At 37.0% G+C, this 21,848-nt stretch overlaps 2 protein-coding genes across 3 annotated transcripts in view; one reads left to right on the forward strand and one right to left on the reverse strand.

The window, feature by feature from the left end:
- Positions 1-9,823, forward strand: part of PRKAA2 (protein kinase AMP-activated catalytic subunit alpha 2) — a 63,635-nt gene extending 53,812 nt beyond the window's left edge. For both annotated transcript variants that reach the window (XM_057712204.1, XM_057712212.1), the window contains one exon: positions 1,213-9,823. In XM_057712204.1, the coding sequence (XP_057568187.1) occupies positions 1,213-1,451 (239 nt within the window). In that variant the 3' untranslated portion in view covers positions 1,452-9,823. The remainder of the gene's footprint in view (positions 1-1,212) is intronic.
- A 3,131-nt stretch (positions 9,824-12,954) lies between these two features.
- Positions 12,955-21,848, reverse strand: part of FYB2 (FYN binding protein 2) — a 78,773-nt gene continuing 69,879 nt past the window's right edge. Inside the window, 5 exon segments of the mRNA XM_057746546.1 lie at positions 12,955-13,051; positions 13,388-13,421; positions 13,530-13,686; positions 16,596-16,689; positions 18,352-18,438. Coding sequence (XP_057602529.1) covers positions 13,030-13,051; positions 13,388-13,421; positions 13,530-13,686; positions 16,596-16,689; positions 18,352-18,438 — 394 coding nt within the window. The 3' untranslated portion in view covers positions 12,955-13,029.

The raw sequence follows: 21,848 nt of genomic DNA on the forward strand, positions 1-21,848 counted from the left end.
ACAAGATGTTAAACCATCTCAGATGTTGTGGGTAGGTCTTCTATACTGGTTTTTAAGTAATCTAGATGTAACTAAAAATGTAAGTGAAACTAAAAGAATTGAAGACATGTGGAAAAATCTCTAATCTAGCACTTCTCCAAAAGAAGTGCTTCCTTGGTATTAAAAAAAGTCATTTGAAGTGTTGGTGGTAGAGAAAAGTAAGGAACAACAGGGAAGAAATTTTTACCTAAAATTAGCTGATATTGTTGGGTTCTTTGTCACACTTCTCCGTTCATATTTTATCAGTAAGCATTATAATATCTAAACTTCCCTGTTCATCAGCTTCTTTCCTCTTGGGTGGCCAAGGTGTCTAGCTAGGCCTCTCCTGGGATTTGGGTTGGATTTGGGTGCCCATGGCCATCCAGGAGGCAAAGGAGTCGGGGAGGTGGTCATGTCCAAGGACCTAGTATGTGCCAAAAGTCAAACCTGGCTGAGCAAATGTGCTTATTCCACTCAGAAACCCAAGTGGGATGGATACAAGCAGAATAAACCAAGGGTCCACTGCTGGGTGGAACCAGAGGATAACTGAATTCAGAGTTAGGGAAGCTGTTTTCAACGGCATTTAAACTTTATTCTTGAACTGACATCAGCTAAAGCTGTGTTTATATGGTCCCCAGACCACCTTCATCAAAATTACCCAGAGTTCTTATTAAAATGCAGATTCTTGGGAATTGTTCCAGACCTAGCAAATCAGAATCTCTGGAGATGGGTCCTGTGAAGCTGGAATCTGCATTTTTTAACAAGATTTCCCTTGCCCCTTCTCCTAGGCAATTGCAGTGTACACTGAAGGATCAGTGCAATGGTAACTTTCTTGTCTTAATGATTTTTTTTGTTGATACACTGCAAGAAAATAATCCTCCAAAGTTGTGTTTTCTTCAAATGAAAGGAATATCAGTTTGATTTCAAGGTTACTGTCAAATACTATGTTGGGCAGGATATAGGAATCACATTTTGACTGTATGGGAGTGTTGCGATTGGTTGGTGATGTCTGTTAATGATTATGAGAGGGAAGAGCTTTTGTCACCTGTGCTCCTAAAACACTGGAATATGACATTTCGCTACCAGGTTGCCCTTGCTCAGATGTTTACTTAATATTCTGAATAAGATACCTTCATAGGAAGGGCTTGGGCAAATATACCTTTTGTATAAATGCTCTTCTTTGGTCCATTTCAGATGAGGTGGTGGAGCAGAGGTCTGGTTCGTCAACACCTCAGCGGTCCTGTTCTGCTGCTGGCTTACACAGACCGCGATCCAGTTTGGATTCTGTAACTGCGGAGAGCCATTCACTCTCTGGCTCTCTCACGGGCTCCTTGACCGGAAGCACGTTGTCTTCAGTTCCACCTCGCCTGGGCAGTCACACCATGGATTTTTTTGAAATGTGTGCCAGTCTGATCACTACTTTAGCCCGTTGATGATCTTTCCCTAGTTTCTATCTTTCTGTTATTGCACTGTGAAAATCAGATATATTCTTTAAATTATTGTTTTACTTTATGCATATGGATATCACATACTCTGCAGTACTGGTTGAGAGCTGTGACTATCTCCAGGGGCTCTCAATGCCATTGAAATTACTGAAAATGAAAAAGTTTGATATTTTATTTACTGTGGACATCTGTAATTCTGTTTTGCCTATGATAAATTCTCATAGGCATTATCTTTAATACTGATGAACATTGATGAAGATTATTATTAATCTAAAACTGTGGATTCACTACAGATGATTAATACACCTTTACTGGTGAACCATCTCAGTCAAAGGGTGGTCTTGCTTAACTGTTTAGTGTAGATAAATCCAGTTTGCTTCCTAAATTTCAGCAGGCTTTCAGCTGTGTTTATGCACAAGAAGATTAAAAAATAACACGAACATTAGTAAGATAGTATTTAAATGTTGAAATCTTAAGAGCCAGCCCCCAAAATTTCAGAAACCAAGTCCTACTGGCAGTTTTTGCACATAGTGCCCAGTGTTCAGCAGAAGGGTTGTGGTCCTTAAACAGTAACGGTCATTTCCAGGTTCCTTAAAAACAGCTATAACCAGAGGTTTTATCTTGAGATTTTCCTGAATAACATATTTAAGAGCCTTCAAGATTCTACTCAGTACCGGAACATCTGGAATTATAGCAACTTCTGTCTTTTTTGTAAACTTACATCATTTTACAACATGCCTTCAAAATCTACCTTTCTCAAATTCTTTTTTGCTCTATTTATTTTTGTACTTCACCAAGCATGATAAAGTAGACAGTTAAATGAAACAAAGCAAAATGTCAACAGTCCCTTAAAGAGAACTCTTACCTTTGATGTCTTATTGTGTGTGGTGGTGAGGAGTATGTGTGTATGTGTGTGTCCTATTGCATCCCGTAATGCTAATTATTCATCAGAAGTTTGTTACTGTATTCACCCCTCCTCCCTCACCTTCCCTAGTCACCTTTGTCTTTGTTTATTGTTTGATCCTTAGTGGATGATTGACAGCTTTGAAATCTTTTCTGCTTCTCTTTCTTTGTTCTATACCTTGGTTGCTAGCCACCCAATCTGAAACACTGTTCTGGCCCTAAGGGCTTTTGTGCACTTCCAAAGCTTGGTAGGCTGTGACCTTCACTGTTGAACCTGTTAGGGCAGAGAAGCCTTAAACATTCAAAAAGATTCTCTCGAATAAATATATGTGTTGTTTACATATATACATATATGTATTCAAACATCAGTGCTTTTAAAGGAAAACCAAACTTTTTGGCTTTGTGCAGGTTTTTTAAAGGCTTTAAAAAGAACCCTATATACAGCAGGATAGATAATAGCCCATTGATTATATTTTGTTTTAGTAAAAATATTTAATTTTTAAATTATGTATAATTTATCTAATTTGTATTTATTCAGTTGTCTTGTTTAATATGTTATAATTAACAATCTCATTCACCTGACTTACCCTAGAAAAGATTAAGCTCTTGAAAACAAAAAGTAACATTGCCTTGACAGGTTTCTCTTGGCCAAAAATAATGTTTTCTACCAAGAAGCAAATGAGAATGTTAGACCAAATTTCTCTTGTGTTTATGAAAGACAAGTATGTCTTTTTTTTTTTTTTCAAGCTCTTTATTAGAAAATAATTGCTTTACAGTCTTATACCAGCTTTTAAGGTGAGTTTTGAGTTTAGGAGTTTGCAGTGTGTCACATCATATTGTTTTGCAGAACTTTTGAAAAATGGTGTTACATAACTTTTTAAGTCTGACTTCTTAATATCAAAATACAAGGAATCCTTGTTCGCCAGTTTGGGGAAGAGGGTGGGGTTGCAGTTAAGATGTTTAAAGTTTAAACCTTTGGAAGATTGCCATCTAGTGGCATCAAAGGATACTTTTTTGTGAATATTTTTATTAGGGATAAGCAGTCCTGCTGTGTTAGTCTTGATGTGCATATAGATATGGCATAATTTTGGCCTCAACAAATGTGTAAATACCTCTTTTGGGAAAAACAGGGCCACCTCATAATATTTGCCTGTGAATGGGATGACCTTCAAAATAAGGAATTAATCTGATTTCTTATTTCCAATGACAAAATGCCTAATAATTTCGAAGGCAAAGAAACAGCAGGAAGGAATCCAGTGGCATTTTAGCCTCTTGAGTCTAATGTGTCAGATGTTAGAAACTTGTATCAGAAATGTTTTATATGGATGATTATCTTTTTTTTTTGAGTTAAAGAATTATTTACTATTTTCTCATTGCCAGTATTTATGGATATCTACCTTTTGATAGTTATCTGTCGAATCTTAAGAGGAACCAAGAGTCACAGTTTGGGTTCTTGTGTCCTTAAGTTTTTAAAGCACAGCTCTTCTGTGAATATAGATGGTGTAGGACATTGGTTTGTAGAGAGACGATTACAGGATGCTCAGCCCAGCATATGGGGCTAGAACATTTTCACAGGAGGCTCTTTGTAGCTAATGGACAGGGAGAGGGAAAGAATCAGTTGCCTGGGTAATTGTGGATGTGGTATGTGGTAGACAGACCTGGGGTAGGAACAGTTTCTTCCTGTTGAGATTCTGGAGGAGAGCTTCTGTTATTAGGCTATAGATAAAGTCTTAGCTGTATCCTGGAAATGGAGTCCATAATGGTTCTAGAATAGCATTTCCCAAACTGCATTCTGTCAGGTGTGCTGCAGAAAAGGGGTTTCATTGAGCAGGTTTGGAAAATGATAATGTTACTCTCCTGCTTGAAGATGACAAAGGATGTGAGCATTAAAGACTTTGACCAGTCCTTCTGTGAAAAGAAAAAAACCATTTAACTTTGTTGAATCTTGCTTTGCCCAAATTAATTTAAACATGGTTTTAAACTTACTATCCCCTGGGCAAAAGCATATTTGGAAAATATGATTTAAAAAAAATTATTGTACCAAGTTGCCATAACTAGGATAGATAAAAATAAAATTAAAATTTCCTTTTCCCTTTTCAGTTGTTGGAGAGAATCTGGTTCAAAATCAGAATAATTTCATTTAAACCTGTAGACATATTCATCTTGAGCAAATGCTGGATTAGCAGAATTTTGTATGTCTGCAGCTTGTTTCATAGCACCTTGATTTTCTTAATCAGGTTGTGGTATTTTGTGAGGAGCAAATTTATTCTTTTTTGTGTTGAATGGGTAACTGAAAAACAAGATTACTTCTAAAAACGGTCTGAGAGACTAGTGACTGATACTTATGGCTCTATGGGTAATGAGCACTGATTCTTACTTTCAGAAAGTGTAGTCAGTGAACATTTTCTAAATACTTTTATATTGGACACCATATTTAGATCCAACTCCTGTTATTCTCTAATGAAGGAACAAACAACATCCCGAAGTAAATATGTTGGGAAGGGAGGGAGGCAAACTATTATAAGTTGGGCTTTTGTTTTGATCATCAAATTTTTGAGGCACTTTTGTAACCTCTAGTGTTTGCGTTCCTTGATACTCACCAACTATAAAGAGAATCCAGGAGCCTAAATTATTCAGAAATAACAGTATTCCATGTCAGGGAATTGGCTATATGTAGTACAGACAATTCTCCGCTTTCTGCAAATAGGTTTCCCAGGACAGTTACATAATCCTGGGCTTGCTTTCTCTTATTCCCTAGCCAGTTTGTACTCAGGGGATACAAATTGATTTTTTATATTAGATGAGACATAATTGAGAAAATGATCATAGACAACTATTACAGATTTTTTGACTATTGGGATTTATCTGTAAATGTACAGTATATTGAGTTAATATAAGCAATGCACCTTCCATTTATAAAATATAAAATCTTAGAATGTATCTACCATAGACACTGCATCTTTGTCTATTCACTGGTTAATAACTTAAATCCTGCTAATTGCTTTGAAATCTCAATATCTAAATGCCAGGCATGTTCACAGTTTTGTCTGCTTTTATTTCTTTTTTAAAGACCTCCACGTTTTCAGTTTGGCATTTCTTTACCTGATCATTCTGTCACTCTATGACTTTTTAAATAGGGAATGAATTTATTTTAGTAATAGTTCTCAGAGACTCTAAAATTCTAGATGAGGGATCTGTGCAATCTGTTTGTAAGTCACATCCTGTGTTGGGCCTCATTTTTGTAACCTCTGCAGTGGGAGGGATAGATTAAAAGACCTCTGAGTTACCTTTGAGCTTTAAAGTTCTGTCTTCTCTGCTTTTTCATATGATTTGTATTAGTGTTCACTTTTTACCTATTAAGAGATTTTATACTAGTGTGAATGATCTGTTTGGTGAGGCATTTTGAAGGTAAATACTTGAATATTTTTCTAAATACAGCTCTCCCCCATGGAATATAAATGGCAAAAGTCATTCAGAAAACCAAACATATTAAGATATCACGTGCACTTGCCATAAAGCAAAAGATGACTAATTCGGAGTGATGGAAGTATTCTATACATTTTAATAGTGATTTTTAGATCCAGAGACCCTCCGTATCTATTAACTTATTTAATATGTTACAGTAACCTTGTGAGTTAACGATTTTCCAGATGAGAAAGCAGGACCAGAAGGCTCTTCACAAAGATTTAATGCCATACAAGTGCTCAGTGATGATCACTGCTCTTTATATGCCCCCTTCCTCTGGGGGAAAACAGTCTGAATCACTGAAATATCTGCATAGTTGAATAATAAAAATAAACACAGATGTATTGCTTTCAAGTCTTAGAGTGACATGAAATAGTCTTAACTGAATATTTTTTAGTTTAATTATTTGAACCAGTTGATTGTACTAACTAGATGTAATTATCGTAAGTATTTATGATTAGCATATTAATTTTTGCTAAGTAACAAAATTACTTACTTTCTAAGGAATAACTTCTAAGTTATTGAGGGTGCTTAAAAAGTACTGAAGAAACTTTTTAGGACATGATTCTTCCTTTAACTTTATTTATATGATTCTTATAGCACAATATTTTTTAGAAAGTAAAACTAGCCCCAGCTCCTATCTTATCAAAATTTTTGACTATTAATCTCAATTAGGCTTATCTAAATTTCATATACAGATTGATAATTTTTCATTTTATATGTATATGAGATGATAAGACACTATTTTCATAGAGTATATTTCTATTCACAAACTACCTAATTATTATTGGCTTGATATGAATTCTTCCAAACCTTATAAAAATTTGAAATGTAATTTATGTTTGAGCTTTTAAAAGTGTATCTTATTTAAACAAGTTGCTGGTATCCTTACCAGCCTTTCCCTATATAATTATAATGCATTTGATGCCACTGAACAGTAATAACATAAAGAACAGGACCCACAGTCTAGACTAGATTGAGGTGTTTTTTTTTTTTCTTTAAGAACTTTTATTGAGATACAGTTAACAGACAATAAACTGCATATAGAGTGTACAATTTGGTCTCCCAATCTCCCACTTCATTCCCCCCCAATCCTCCCGGCTTTCCCCACTTGGAGTCCATATGTTTGTTCTCCACATCTGTGTCTCTAGATTGAGTTTTAATTAAACTTTTCCAGCTATAACCTGATAAGAATCAGGCTGCGTTTAGAAGTTATTAGACTGTGGGCCTGTATTAATTTTGTGAGCCGATGTTAATGTTTACTGCCAGCCTTGCATAGCAATGCCAGTTTGCAGCCTTGATTGTATATGTGACTTTTCATAACTACTGTTTATATATAAAGCAGTTCAGATGTTATGAAAGTAGCTCATGATAATTTGGACAAGCAGGGTAGGTAAATTTAAGTTACATTTGAAAAAGTGCAATTAAGGAAATTCTAGGGTAGAACGCTCTTTCCAGGAAAAAAGTGAAGTGTCTGTAGAGTATCCTAGCATGACAGGTGTTTTGAACATACATAGAATTTTGACAAGGTTCATACAGTGTGAATTTTTTAATTCAAGGTTTGCTGCTTTGTGTTGATTTAAAATTTCAAGGAAGGAATAGGAATTCTAGCCAAGGAGAACTGCATATTTAATTTTTGCTGCTTATTTAGGCATGCTAAAAATCCTTTTACATTTTGTTACAAAGAAAGGCCATTTTTCTAGACAGATAACATTTTCCTAAGATGGAAGAGAGAAACAGATCCACTAAAAAAACAAAAACACCTTAATTAATTGTGCTGCCTCTGTTAAATTGTAGGAATAATGATTAGTCAAAAATTTGTTTAAATTGTGTTTTTTCCTAATTCCTCTCATGTTTCCTTAAATCCGTCCTCCACAAACAGTCACATTGTTTGCTTTTGCCTGTTTGTTTTCGGGTTCCTTTGGCCAGACCTCACTATCGTTGTCAGAAATTGTTCGCTAGGTGTGTTTTTCTGTTTGTTTTATGTTGCTTCACTTTTTAAGTCACCTTGGTAAAAGTTTGGCTGTCTTCTCATGTTTTTAAAATGAATGCAATGAATAGCAGTGTTTATATTTCAACCCTTTAAAAAGTTTGTAAAGGAAAGAATGCAGAGCAAAGAACAAAATCTAATTTGGAATTTGATTCTCAGTTTGGCTGCTGTGGAGCAGTCATTTAACCTCATTTAGTTTTTTCATCTATAAGATGTGGATAATAACCTACCTCACAGATGCGTGTGAGAAAATGAAGGCCTGTGTTTAATTCAGGGTTTATCATCGTATTTAATGTAAATGTAAATTTACATAATGTAAATCCCTTTCTTTTTAAAGTAGATATCTTTGATACTGATAGGATGAGTATCTTGATTTTAGGTACAGTAAGTCTTACATGGTAAGAATGTGGTGGTAAAAATGTTTAAGACCACAGTTTCACAAATTATGGTATTCTTATTTTAAGTGACTTTAAAAATTTCTTGAAAATATCTAATATCCAATTATCAAATTTGTCTTTTGTTGCAACAGATATTCAGAACTTCTTAAAATGTTGGCTGAAGATGCCTTAATGTACCAAAATACAGCTTTCTCTCCAGACTATTCACAAATAGTTATGGTTGTACAATGTTTTGAGTGTTTAATGTAAATTTATTATAGAACTGTGAACTCCATGCATAGTAACCTTAATATTGTTTTAGGAAGAATGCCTGTGTTGTGTATCATGTATGCTTAAATATCATACAGTGACTTTTGAGTGCAACAAACAAAACTGAAAGTTGACAGCCATTAGGTTGTGTCCATGACAATCATAAGAAAATGTAAGATTGGATATTAATTGTTCAAAAAACTTTGCAAGAACATTTTGCATTCATTCATTCTTAGCCCATCTTTGGGAAGAAAAATCCCATAGGCTGATACATTTACCCACCAAAGCACTTGATTACATATCTATTAAAATAATTTTTTTAACTGTTGAAATTGGGATCATTTTTTATAATTCATTTCAGGAAGGGAAAAAAAACCCCAGACTCTTCGTGCTTTTGTGTTTTAATAACAGATTCAAATTTCAGTTTTCTTTGTTATGTATTTTTATGAGTGTTAAATGATCAGTGGGAGGGATTTGTCTTCCAGCAACTGTGTGGTAAAGATGTCTTCTTGAATTACACAGCGTTTCAGTTACAGGTTCTCCCTCGTTAATATTTGCACTGTACACAAAAGAGTAAAGCAGCCTGATTGCTTATAAGCTTTTTTTCACAAAATCAAATTAAAGTCTCTGGTTAATTTGAAAGCTGTTTTGTTTCTGTTCTGTCATTTAAGCTAATATTCTGCAGGTCAATTAGTAGTTACAGACAAAGCTATTGTAGAACTTTGCTGCCTGTGATTCCTTGGAGATTCTATACCATCTTCGTCCACTTCCGTCTTCCTTGTTGTACAGTGTAGTTTCTAACTTTAGCCATTGTATGTTTCCTATTGCTGCCATAAGAAGTTACTACAAACTTAGTGACTTAACACAAATTTATTGTCTTATAGTTCTGTCAGTCAGTTCGGTGGGCTTAGCTGGTGTTTCTGCATCAAGTCACACGGGCTGAAAACCAAAGCATGGGTAGGGCTGTGCTCTAGGGCAGAATCTGTTTCAAAGCTCATGCAAGTTGGTGGTGAATTTAGTTCCATGCTGCTGTGGGGCTGCGGTCCCGTTTCCCTTTTGGCTCTTGGCTAGGGATCACTTGCAGCTTCTAGAGACCAGCATCATTCCCTGGCGTGTGAGTCCCTTCATCTTCAAAGCTAGTAACTGTGGGCTCATGCTGCAAATGTTTCCTGCCTCGCCTTCACTACATCTCTGACGGGCTGACTTGTCTGCCTTCCTCTTCTGATTGTAAGGGCCGAGGCTATTAAGTAGGACTCACTTGGATAAGCTCCCTATTATAAGGGCAGCTGGTTAGCAAACAATTTCATCTGTAAAGTCCCCTTTTCCAAGTCACATAACATATCTACAGGTATTAAAACCAGGACACGAAGATCACAGAGGCCCAAATTCTGTTTACCGTAGGAGAGGAAGGGGAAGGCCAGAAGACCTCAGGTTTACCACAAAATTTTACACTGAAGGCTGCTGCGAATAGGGAACAAGCAACGTAGATGCAGTCCTATGTGCTTAGGATGGTCACCTTCCATATTCATGTATCTAAAAGCAACTTCTTGAAAAACATTGTATGCTAGCTCTCAGTGAAAACACATCGAAGTCGAGATATACAAGATTTCAATTTGCTTTATCCAAACCTTAACGAGAACAGATTTGTTTTTATTAGTGAATACTTTTTTCCTTTATTTCCTAAATTGTATGGGTAATAGATGCTTATTGTAGGAAATCTGAAAAGTACAGGAAGTTTAAAGAAGCTGAAAAAAAGCATCCTAACCCTGTTACCCAGAAACAGCCGCTTCTTAGGAATTTGTCGTTATATATTGACTTTTTTCTCTTTTTCTTCCCCCTAGAACCTATGTTTTAAAAGTTCTGAACATGTGCGGGAGAGGCCCCAGTCGCGAGAATACTCTGTCGACTTAGAAGACCAAGTGTGTCAGAGGTACTCAAAAGGAGGAAGGGACACCTTTGTTGGTGTATGTTAACAGGTTGCTGGTGGCCAGGCCTGTACATGAATGAGGGGGCTGTTAGCCTTTGTTAGGGTCAAGTCCCTTTGTAAGCTTTTATCTGACAGAGTGTTGTCATCTTTAATGATATCTTTTTATGCAAAATTAAAAAGTCAAATAGAAACAGTCTTTTCATTGAAACATTATGCTAGATTAGGGTTTCTAGGAGACAGGTGACATTTGCTTGAGACATCACTGAAATTTTAGTTATAATATTTACATTAAAGAACCCTGCAGCTCAGTAGTGTATGAAGTTTAGTTTCAATGCTATGACTTAAAGAATGGAAGAAATATGGCTGATAGTGAAATAGGAACTACTTTGATGTGGATGGAATGTTTTTCCTAAAAATGTATTCCATATCAATGGATAGTAATTAGGTACTAGTTTATATTAGTACAGATGGTTTATACTTAAAAAACATAGAAAACTGTTCAGATTCAAAAACCTGTCAAGTATATCTATGTAAAATTATTACATCCTAGCCATTCTTTCAAGCCTTGACATTTGAATTTCAAATATCTGTTTTTGTGTTTATTTTCCAACTTCAGAAAAGGCCAGGTACTAAAATAATAACACTTATGCCATATGTATTTTGTATTAAGGATATTAGGACACTTTATGTTATTACATTATAGACTGACAACAACCCTGTGAAGTAGACGAGGTGAGTGTTATCAGCCCTGTTTTACTGCTGAGAAAATGGAGACTCAGAGCTGAGTCATGGAATGGGAATAAGAGGCCATGCACTGAGATGGACCATGCATGGGACAAAGCTACGTCAGGTAACATGTAGACCCACTGCCACCTCAAGATTTAAGATACTTCATGTTTTGGTGTGGTAGCAAGAGTGAGATGTGGGTTCTGATCCACTTTTGTCCAGGATTATTGTAGGAATGGTCTCTGCTCAACAGAGCCCCATGCTCGCTCTCGCACACCCCTTTGCCCATGGGCCGTCTCTGTCCTCGTCTTCCGCGGCGCTGTCACAGTGTGGGAGGGGCTGAGTTGCCTGGTTGCCCTGCCTCTCACTGAGTACTACATTTAATTTGGGGGTTGGGGGTGGTCCAAGCAGAAATATATTCCCAATCTTCGGTGCCAGCCTTAAACTCATCTCCCAAAAATGAAATCTCAGCATCACCTCCCAATTCTATTTCTCTCTCATCTCTACCTCTAATGGGGCTCCTGTACTATGTATTTCTATTGCTGCTGTCTTAAGGTCTCGTGCTCTTCTGCCTTGACTGTTGCAAAAATAACTAGTCTCTCCTTTTTCTGATCTGTTATCCATGTTGCTGTGATTTTTTTTTCTTTTCTCTCTAGACATCTGGCATTGTCTTCCTACTTAAGACCTTTGAATGGTTCCTGCTCTCTAAAGGAAAAAGTCCAAGTGAACTCTGTCACATTCTGGCCCTGATTTACCCCATTCCAGCACTTGCCATTTCCTACCAGATACATTATACTCCTTTTACCTTGAATTTCTTCCTGGTGACCAGGCAGAGCATGGATTTTTCCATCTTTGTGTCTTATCTAGCAAATATATTTGTGTTTAAAAACCAAGCTTCATTGTCACCTGTGTGTTGTGTGTTATAAACTCTATGAATACTTTTGATCCTTGTCTTCTAGAATAAGCTTGGCTTTTATTGGCATATGCCATTTGGAACAAAAAAAAGAAGCCAACAGAACCTAGAAGCTTAAAAAATAGTCTCACACTATAAAGGATGAGGCCATGGGTCACATCCTTGAAGGGCAGAGTCACCCTGCCTAATAGGCAGCGTACAGCATTTGAAAAATAGAATGTTATTTACTACTAGCTTATTTTTCTTTACTTTCTGTCAGTAAAAATACTTATGAATTATTTTGATATTCAGGCATAAACAAAATATCCTATTGTCTAAGTAAAATGGTTATTTTACAGTGATACAGCATATATATTATTTAAATTTTATTAAGTATATTTAGGCAGTTCTCAAAATGGGTGAATCTAGGGAAAAAAATACTTTTCAGTATATTATTCCCAAAGAAACCAATTTTTGGCAGCATTTGTCTGATTTTAGTTTTGTGATAAAATCAGTGTATAACTGTTCTTCTGCTTTAAGATTATACCTTAAATTGGAGTATTTAGAAGATACTGGTTACACTGTTTACTTTTCAGGATTAAATTACACCCAATTTAAATGCACAACATCTTCTAGAAATTATAAACACTTGTGTACTAATATTAGAAGCATTGGAAGCAAACTAACCATCTGCACAACTGACTAGGTGCCATAAGGCGTGATTTCTAACTTTGGACATGGCTCATTAAACAAGTGCTCCAATGCCAAGGCACACAGTTTCACAATCTCTTGAGCCAGCAGTGAAATAGATACTGAAATAGACATTGAAAGATAACTATTTAGGAGTAAAACCAACATGTAAATGTGGGGGATTTGTTTTTCTCCTCTGAGATCCTAATGAAAGTTTCCACAGATTCCACCATCTCATGCTGACACGTAAACTGACGTGAGGCAGGACTGAGACCTTAGGACTAGTTCTCAGTTGAGCAGACCCATACCATTTGATCTTGATCTTCCTAAGGTGACCAACCTTGATGCCTGAGAAAAAAGAAAAATAGACAAACATTTTGAAATACAGTTTCATGGAATAGTGAGTAGGAGAGTTGGGGGGAATTTCTTATTCAGTTTAATATTTTTATGCTCCTTTGAAATGTTTATAAAGATGCTCTGTAGAGAAGTGTGATAACATACTCGGTGCAGCAGACACAAAAATAAAGTCTCTTCCAAGTAATCCTTATAGAATAGGGCATTGCATATTGAAAACCTTTTCCTGAACTTAAATATATGCAGTAGTCTTTCCTTGAGACTCATATACACAATAATGTATTACATATTTAGAATTTATGATTTAAAGTATAAAATCAAACCACTTACTTGAAATCTAGATGTTCAATGAGCACATATCCATCTATAGAAATAAAAATCACTGTTAGTAATCTGAAAGTTATAATGCTTTGAGGTTTTTTTTTTAAAAAACAGTGATTGAAATCTTATGGGCAATAACCCAGTAACTTACATTTGCCTTTAGAATTGCGACATACCACTAGGTTTTCTTCAGTGATATCAATGACTTCCAGTTCTTCTCCAGGGGTTATTGGCAAGTCAAATATTCCATTTCTTGAATTATTGGAACACGCCACTGCTGTGTTGATAACACTAATCTCTTTGTCATACTGAAAGGGGAAATTACTAATCAAAATGTGCTTAGTTTTTATTTTTCATTATAACAAAATTAATGGAGAACATACTATAGTAATCTCAAAATAAACTCAAGATGCTAGATATTAGTTAACTAATGACTAATGGAAAAGACAAAAGTAGCAAGATATTCAGGGAAAGGAAGTTTTTAAGGAGATAATAGTACATTTATTATTATCACAATCTTAATTTGTTTATTATCATATTTTCAAAGTGTTTTCACACCCATTATCTAGTTGTACTAGAATGAATTCTGGTGGGTGAGAAGGCTGTAACATTGGTGTAAATTAAGTACCATGAATGGTAATTAACTGTTCCAGTAATAAAATCATCACCAAACCTAGGAAAGGACAAGTTAAAAAAGAAAAAAAGGAGGAAAAGAGAAAAACCTCTTTCTTTGTGTAGTAGTACTTTAGAGTTTATAATTCTTACAGCATTTCTAGATGTTCTTTCCACCCTTTCTCTCAGGTGGGCTCATATATTCTTATATACATATAGCTGTAGCACACATATTTTAAACAGGTAGGAATGGTGTGTGGGAACAATTCCCACTCTCTTTTTGTGTTTAAAGACAGGCATTTGTGGAAAAAACTGAGGAATTTGATTTCTGAGCTCGGGAGATTTTTGCTGTGTGATAAACTAGCCAACCTATACATCTACAGGTACGCCGCCTTCTAATGTATTGAAATCCATTGACTGGGGAAAAAAAAATAGTTCCAGAATATGTAGCTTATTTACAGACGTTTGCTTCACCAAATTAGGGTGGCCAAACTTCCTCCTTTGCCCGGTCTATATTTATAGTTAATGTCTCTATTTATAAATACCTACTATGATTAAGTGTGCCTCCTTCCACTCTCAGAAGTATCCTGAATTTGGATGATAAATTATGATTAACCTATACCAAATGAGATCTAATCCACAAGATTTTTCTTTTGCCTAACAGAGTAATAGCTTCCTAATTGATCTTACCCTTTCCAAGACAGACATTGTTCACTGTGAATGCACAGTGAAGCAAATCTGATTAGGTGGTAACCTTTTTTTTTTATAAAGTTCTAGAAACTCTTCATTTAGGATAAGAACCACATTTCTTAGTCTGACATTCAGGGTCCTTTGCCAGCATCATTCCCTAGTCCCCCATTGCTGTCCCCTTTATTAAAGCCACATCAAGCTATATGATAACCCTGAATGTGCTGTGTACCTTCCATATTTCCATGCCGTTGCTCCTGCTGTTTCCTCTGCCTGAAATACTCTTTTCTTAAGCACCTTTTGTGAAGACTTTCATGACTGCCATCTCTAATTTACTGTTTTAACTGCACTTTGTATATACTCCTGTTGCAGCATCTAATTAACATATTGTCTCGTAAAATGAAAATGGAAAACAGCTTTATTCATCCTTGTACCCTCAATGCCTGGCATAAGTGAGGTACCCAATATTTTGTGATTTAAGCTGAATAAAAATTATTGAAACTATATAGTTTGTCTAATATATCAGGGAAACTCACCACAGGTGTTCAGGAAGCATGGACTCATGGATATATGAAAATGGGGATTTCTGTCCCATATGAGAATGTCACAGATACAGTGGGGAATAAAAGCACTAGATGGAACGTAGGGGACTTTCAACAAGTAATTGTTACACACTTGTTTTCCAACTAATCAAATAAAATCATTGTTTGCAGTAAATAATTTCATATCACAGTTTCTAGATACAGTAACCCTAATCAGCTTTGGTCCAAGGAGAATTTATGAGTGATTGTGAGGGATTTGTGTATATTCCTATGTTAGTTCAGTCCAAAAACGTTTTTGGATATTTATACAGTATTAGGTACGCCTATTCTGCTCTGTGTGTGGATATAAAGATAGATAATATAACCCTAGAGGTTTGGTCAGGTATATAGGTAGGTAAAGGAAGAGTAATTTCTATAATCAGGAAGTGTGGGTTCCTAGAGCAGCTGCCTCGACTTGAGTGGTCATAAACAAACAAGAGCCAGTCAGAGAAAAGTAGCAAGGGTACACTGCACAGTTGGAACAGACCAGGGAAATGCCTAGAGGAAGGAAATAGCAGGACAAGGATAAAGGCGGACGTTCATTCAAGAAACAGAACTATGAACGATTTGCTGCCAAGGCACAAGGTGCAAGGTGAAAAATGGCAGAAAATAAAACCAGAAAGACAAGCACAGGTCATGACATGAAGAGCTTTATATCTCATTTTAAGAAACATAATCTTTATCTACTTTGCAATGGGAACTTCTGAGGATTTTAGACAAAGTGGTGACTTAGACACATTCTATGAGCAGGATGCACACTCTCTCAGTCTGGTGCTTGGAAGGTGTTTAATATATGTTTCTTTAACAAATTCTCTCTGTGACAGTATACAGAATCAAAAGGGAGGAGTGTTTGAGCCTTGGGATTACAGAAGACTCCTCCATGGACTCTCAATGACAGAAGTTGTTTAACCACTCAGTGTGTCCATTTTTATGTTGGGAGCTGGGGAAAAAACTTGAACAAGACAAAAATCTCTCCTTTACTTCAGAATACACACACACACACACACACACACACACACACAGAGTAATATATCTGATCAGTGTTATAATGGACACATGAAGTGTCCTGAGGGAGTAACTTTGCCTGGAGGAGTTAGGGAAGAGTGGCTGACATTTGAAGAAAGCCTTAAAGAACAACTTAGCAGTTTTTCCAGGCAGAGGAAATAGCATGTACAAAGGCGTGATAATACAGAAATGTTTTGGGAAAAATGAACATAGCAGATGTTTAATCAAAGATGATGTCAATCTCAGAGACGCAGACGTGCAACATACTTATAGAATCTTTAACAAAAGGAATTCCTCTTATTGTTAATTCTTACCTTCAAAGGAGAACATACCTCGAATCTTTCTCTAAAAAGTTTTTCTTCCCTTTCCATTCTCTTCTTTTCTAAGCTTTGCTTCTTGGTTTTGAAGAAATTCCTAGGAGATAAGGTGGCCAGAAATATGCAGGTAGGATTAAGTGTACGATAATAAAACTCTAAACTTCCAAAGCTATGAACTCATTCTATTTCAGGATAAATTCAGGGATCATTTTGTGTGTATAATTTTATGCCATCTTCCTGTTGCGTCTCCTTCCTCAAATCCCTCTGTATACCTGTCTCCGGAGTCATCTTTCTAATATTTGATTGATCATGTCACTCTCCTGCTTAAAACCTTTCAATGTGTCTTTGCTGCCTATAAGATAAATAACACAAGGCATTTTATAATCTGGCCCCAATCTACCTTCCCAGCTGCCCTTTTCCACATACATTCAAAGTCTACATGGAACATCTTAGAAGGTAGGCTATCATTTTCACACCTTTATGCCAGGGAAACCCTCCCCCAAACTTCTCTGAAAACTGGTCATCATCTTGATTAATAAAAGGAAAATAAAAGGGTTGTACTAATATAGAAAGTAATTTTTACTTACTGGTAGAGTAAGTTATGGTAAAAATGATTTAAAAAGGAAAAAAGAACACATAGAAATTGATACATCAATCTACAGGAATAATTATAGACTCAGTATTGCATTTTCAAATTTACTCAGTGGAGCAAAAAAGTAAACCATAATATCAATTTGTTGTAAGAAACAAAAAAGCACTAAAAAATTGTTTCCTAAAAAGATTTATGTATAGTCATTAAAATACTAAAAAGCTTTTTTTTGGGGGGGGGGAGGTAAAAAATTTCCTGATATTTCATCTCTTGGAATTCTGTTTTGCTGTGCTACACAAAAGTAAAAGTGTGACGTTTAAGGTAGAAAGATGCTTTTCTAGTTCATGAAAACATCTTTCCAACTTGGGAAAAATAAATTACATCAAGTCTAAAAGAAAACAAACCTAAGGGAAGGGCCATTCTATGCCATTCTCTGAGTTTAAATTTGGTATAGATTGATACCTGATTTCTTTTGGGGTCCCCCTGTAGGACTTTTCTAGACAGATAGACCATACAGTGTTCCCAGCTCAATGACTGTTTAGACAAGGATTTCCCCAAGACATTTGTTAGACAAAGTGCTTCAGCTCCTGCCTCACATCCCAGCAACTGAGGAGAAGATTGAAGCACAGAGCACTAAATGACCAGCAGAGATAAAAAAGCATCACCTCCCCCAACAGCTAACTGGGAATTTGAGTCACGTGAATAAAGGTTAGATCTTGAGTTAATAAAACATTCTTTTTTATTTCTAACACTAATGTAGTGATAACCAGAATTATATTGTATTTTAGGGAACTCAGTCTTACTGTATGATACCTAGTTTCTCTTCTCAAAGCATCATTTAATTCTAATTGGTGTATTATTTAATTTCTATCTTACAGGGGAAAAGATCCTACAGCCTAAAGAAGGATTGGACATTTTTCATCATTTGATAAGGGCTGGCTAGAATTCTTTTCTGGCTCCCTGTCCACCAAAAGCAGGGATGATAAAGGTAAATGTGACACTACATTTTCATATTCTTTTTCTCTTTTAATCCTCTCAGTTGTACTATAATGTAGGTGTTAATATTCTCATTCTGTAGATGAGGAACCTGAAAATCAAATTTAATGACCTACCCAAGGTCACACAGTTAGTAAAAGGTCACACAGCAGATAAGCTGTAATGTAAATGCACTTGTGTGCTTACCTTTCTGATTCTTTAGCACCTTTTTTCTCTTTTTTTCCCTTTGATGTCAGAAACTTGGGCTTCCAAGTTTTTAGTTTATCTTTATCACTGAGAAGAAAAATATTTTGAACAAGTAAATTAAGATTGAGCTAAAACCGTTATGGAACCATCAGTACTTTATGGGCAACTGTGTTTTACCAAAAAATTAAAAAGTCACGTAGATGTATATTTTGATAATCTATGACCAGGCCAGAGAGTAAATATTTTAGGCTTCTCAAGCCGTGCCATCTCTATGGTAACTACTTGACTCTGCTATTGCAATCGTATTTACAAAAATGAGTAGCCAGCCATATTTGGCCCCCACTCCATAGCTTGCCAACACCTGATCTGTGGCAATCCAAATTTGAAGCCAGAATCTGAAAAAGAATGGATATGTGTATACGTATAACTGAATCACTTTGCTTTACACCTGAAACTAATACAGCATTATAAATCAGCTATACTCCAATATAAAATAAAAATTAAATTAAAAAAAAAATTGAAGCCAGAAGCAAGAGATCAACCTGCTTATAATCACACTTCCTCTCCTTTCTGAGCCTCAGTTTCTTCACCTCTAAAACGTGAATGATAAAATGGACCTTCACTGTGAGACAAGGCTAATCCAACTAGTGTTTAGCATTAGCAGAAAAGGATGCAGAGAGGGAAGAGAGTGTTATAGAAAGAATATTTTTAGCACCTATGTGTCAAGTCTTATGCTAGGCATTTTACATTTGTTAACTAATGTGGTTTTCACAGGAAGCACTGCAACAATTCTTTAACGTGGCCTTTCATAAAGTTTTACAAAGGGGGAAATAGATGATCTACGTAATTTATCATGGCCACAGAAATAGTGGCTTTGAACCCAGTGGCTTTGAATCCAAGTGTGTTTGACTCCAAAGTCTATGGTCTTTCATCATGCCTGCTGCTTTAAAACGTTTCTTGACTGGTATCACAAAGTTACCAATATGTTCATCATTGATGTGAGCAAAGCTGGACCCTCCTCTACCAACCATCTGTATGTCTATGGTGTCTGCACATCAATAACTTTTCACTGGGTAAATTAAGAATATTATGTCAGAGAGAGGATCAAGATGGCAGAGTAGGAGGATAGGCGCTCACTCCCTCCTGCAGGAGCACCGGAATTACAACTAACTGCTGAACAATCATCGACAGAAAGACACTGGAACTCACCAAAAAAGACACCCCACATCCAGAGACAAAGGAGAAGCTGCAATGAGATTGTAGGAGGGGTGCAATCACGTTAAAATCAAATCCCATAAATGCTAGGTGGGTGACTCACAAACTGGAGGACACTTACACCACAGAAGTCCACCCCTAAAGTGAGGGTTCTGAGCCCCACGTCAGGCTTCCTAACCTGGGAGTCCAGCAACAGGAGGAAGAATCCCCAGAGAATCAGACTTTGAAAGCCAGCGGGATTTGATTGCAGGACCTCCACAGGACTGGGGGAAACAGAGACTCCACTCTTGGAGGGCACACAAAAGAGTGTGCTCACCAGGACCCAGGGGGAAGGAGCAGTGACCCCATAGGAGACTGAACCAGACCTACCTGCTGGTGTTGGGGGGTTGCCTGTGGAGGTGGGGGGCAGCTGTGGCTCACCGAGGAGACGGGGGCACTGGCAGCAGGGGTTCTGGGAAGTGCTCATTGGTGTGGGCCCACCTAGAGTCCCCCATTAGCCCCATCAAAGAGCCTGTGGGCTCCAGTGCTAGGTGGCCTCAGGCCAGATGACCACCAGGGTGGGAACACAGCCCCACCCATTGGCAGACAAGCAGATTAAAGTCTTACTGAGCTCTGTCCACCCAGCCCCACCCATCATCAGTCCCTCCCATCAGGAAGCACCCACGAGCCTCCTAGATAGCTTCCTCCACAAGAGGGCAGACAGCAGTATCAGCACTATTTCATCTTGTGGAACTGAAAACCACAGTCACAGAAAGAGAAAATGAAAAAGCAGAGGACTTTGTACCAGATGAAGGGACAGGATAAAACCCCAGCAAAATAACTAAATGAAGAGGAGATAGGCACCCTTACAGAAAAAGAATTCAGAATAATGATGGTGAAGATGATCCAGGACTTTGCAAAAAGACTGGTTGCAAAGATTGAGAAGTTTACCAAAGACCTAGAAGAATTAAAGAGCAAATAAACAGAGATACGCAACACAATAACTGAAAAGAAAAATACACTAGAAGGAACCAATAGCAGATTAACTGAGACAGAAGCGTGAATAAGTGAGCTGGAAGACAGAATGGTGATAATCACTGATGCAGAAAAGAATAAAGAAAAAAGAATGAAAAGAACTGAAGACAGCCTAAGAGACCTCTGGGACAATGTTAAACACACCAACATTTGCATTACAGGGGTCCCAGAAGGAGAAGAGAGTGAGGAAGGACCTGAGAAAATACTGGAAGAGGTTATAGTTGAAAACTTCCCTAACATGGAGAAGGAAATAGCTACCCAAGTCCAGGAAGCGCAGAGAGTCCCAGGCAGGATGAACCTAAGGAGAAACACGCCAAGACAAATTGACAAAAATTAAAGACAGAGGAAAGTTATTAAATGCAACAAGGGAAAAACGACAACACAAGGCAACTCCCATAAGGGCAACAGCTGACTTCTCAGCAGAAACTATGCAAGCCCTAAGGGAGTGGCATGATACATATCTGCAACCAAGAATACTCTACCCAGCAAGGATCTCATTCAGATTCGACAGAGAAATCAAAAGCTTTACAGACAAGCAACAGCTAAGAGAATTCAGCACCACCAAACCAGCCCTATAACAAATGCTAAAGGAACTTCTCTAAGCAGGAAACATAACAGAAGAAAAGGACCTACAAAAACAAAAACAAAACAATTAAGAAAATGGTAATAGGAACATATATATTGATAATTACCTTGAACGTAAATGGACTAAATGCACCAATCAAAAGACACAGACTGGCTGACTGGATACAAAAACAAGACCCATATATGTGCTGTCTACAAGAGACCCACTTCAGACCTAGGGACACATACAGACTGAAAGTGAGGGGATGGAAAAAGATATTCCATGCAAATGGAAATCAAAAGAAAGCTGGAGGGGACCCTTCATTGCAGCACTATTTACAATAGCCAGGACATGGAAACAACCTAGATGCCCATCAGCAGATGAATGGATAAAGAAGATGTGGCACATATATACAATGGAATATTACTCAGCCATAAAAAGGAATTAAATTGAACTACATGTCATGAGGTGGATAGACCTAGAGTCTGTCATACAGAGTGAAGTAAGCCAGAAAGACAAAAACAAATACTGTATGCTAACATATATATGGAATCTGAAGAAATGGTACTGATGAAACCAGTGACAGGCAAGAGTGGAGATACGGAAGTAGAGAATGGACTTGAGGACACGGGGCTGGGGTGAGGGGCAAAGGGGAAGTTGGGACGAGTTGAGAGAGTAGCATAGACATATTTACACTACCAGC

The sequence above is a fragment of the Hippopotamus amphibius genome, chromosome 1, assembly GCF_030028045.1.
Source record: "Hippopotamus amphibius kiboko isolate mHipAmp2 chromosome 1, mHipAmp2.hap2, whole genome shotgun sequence".
Lineage (NCBI taxonomy): Eukaryota > Metazoa > Chordata > Mammalia > Artiodactyla > Hippopotamidae > Hippopotamus > Hippopotamus amphibius.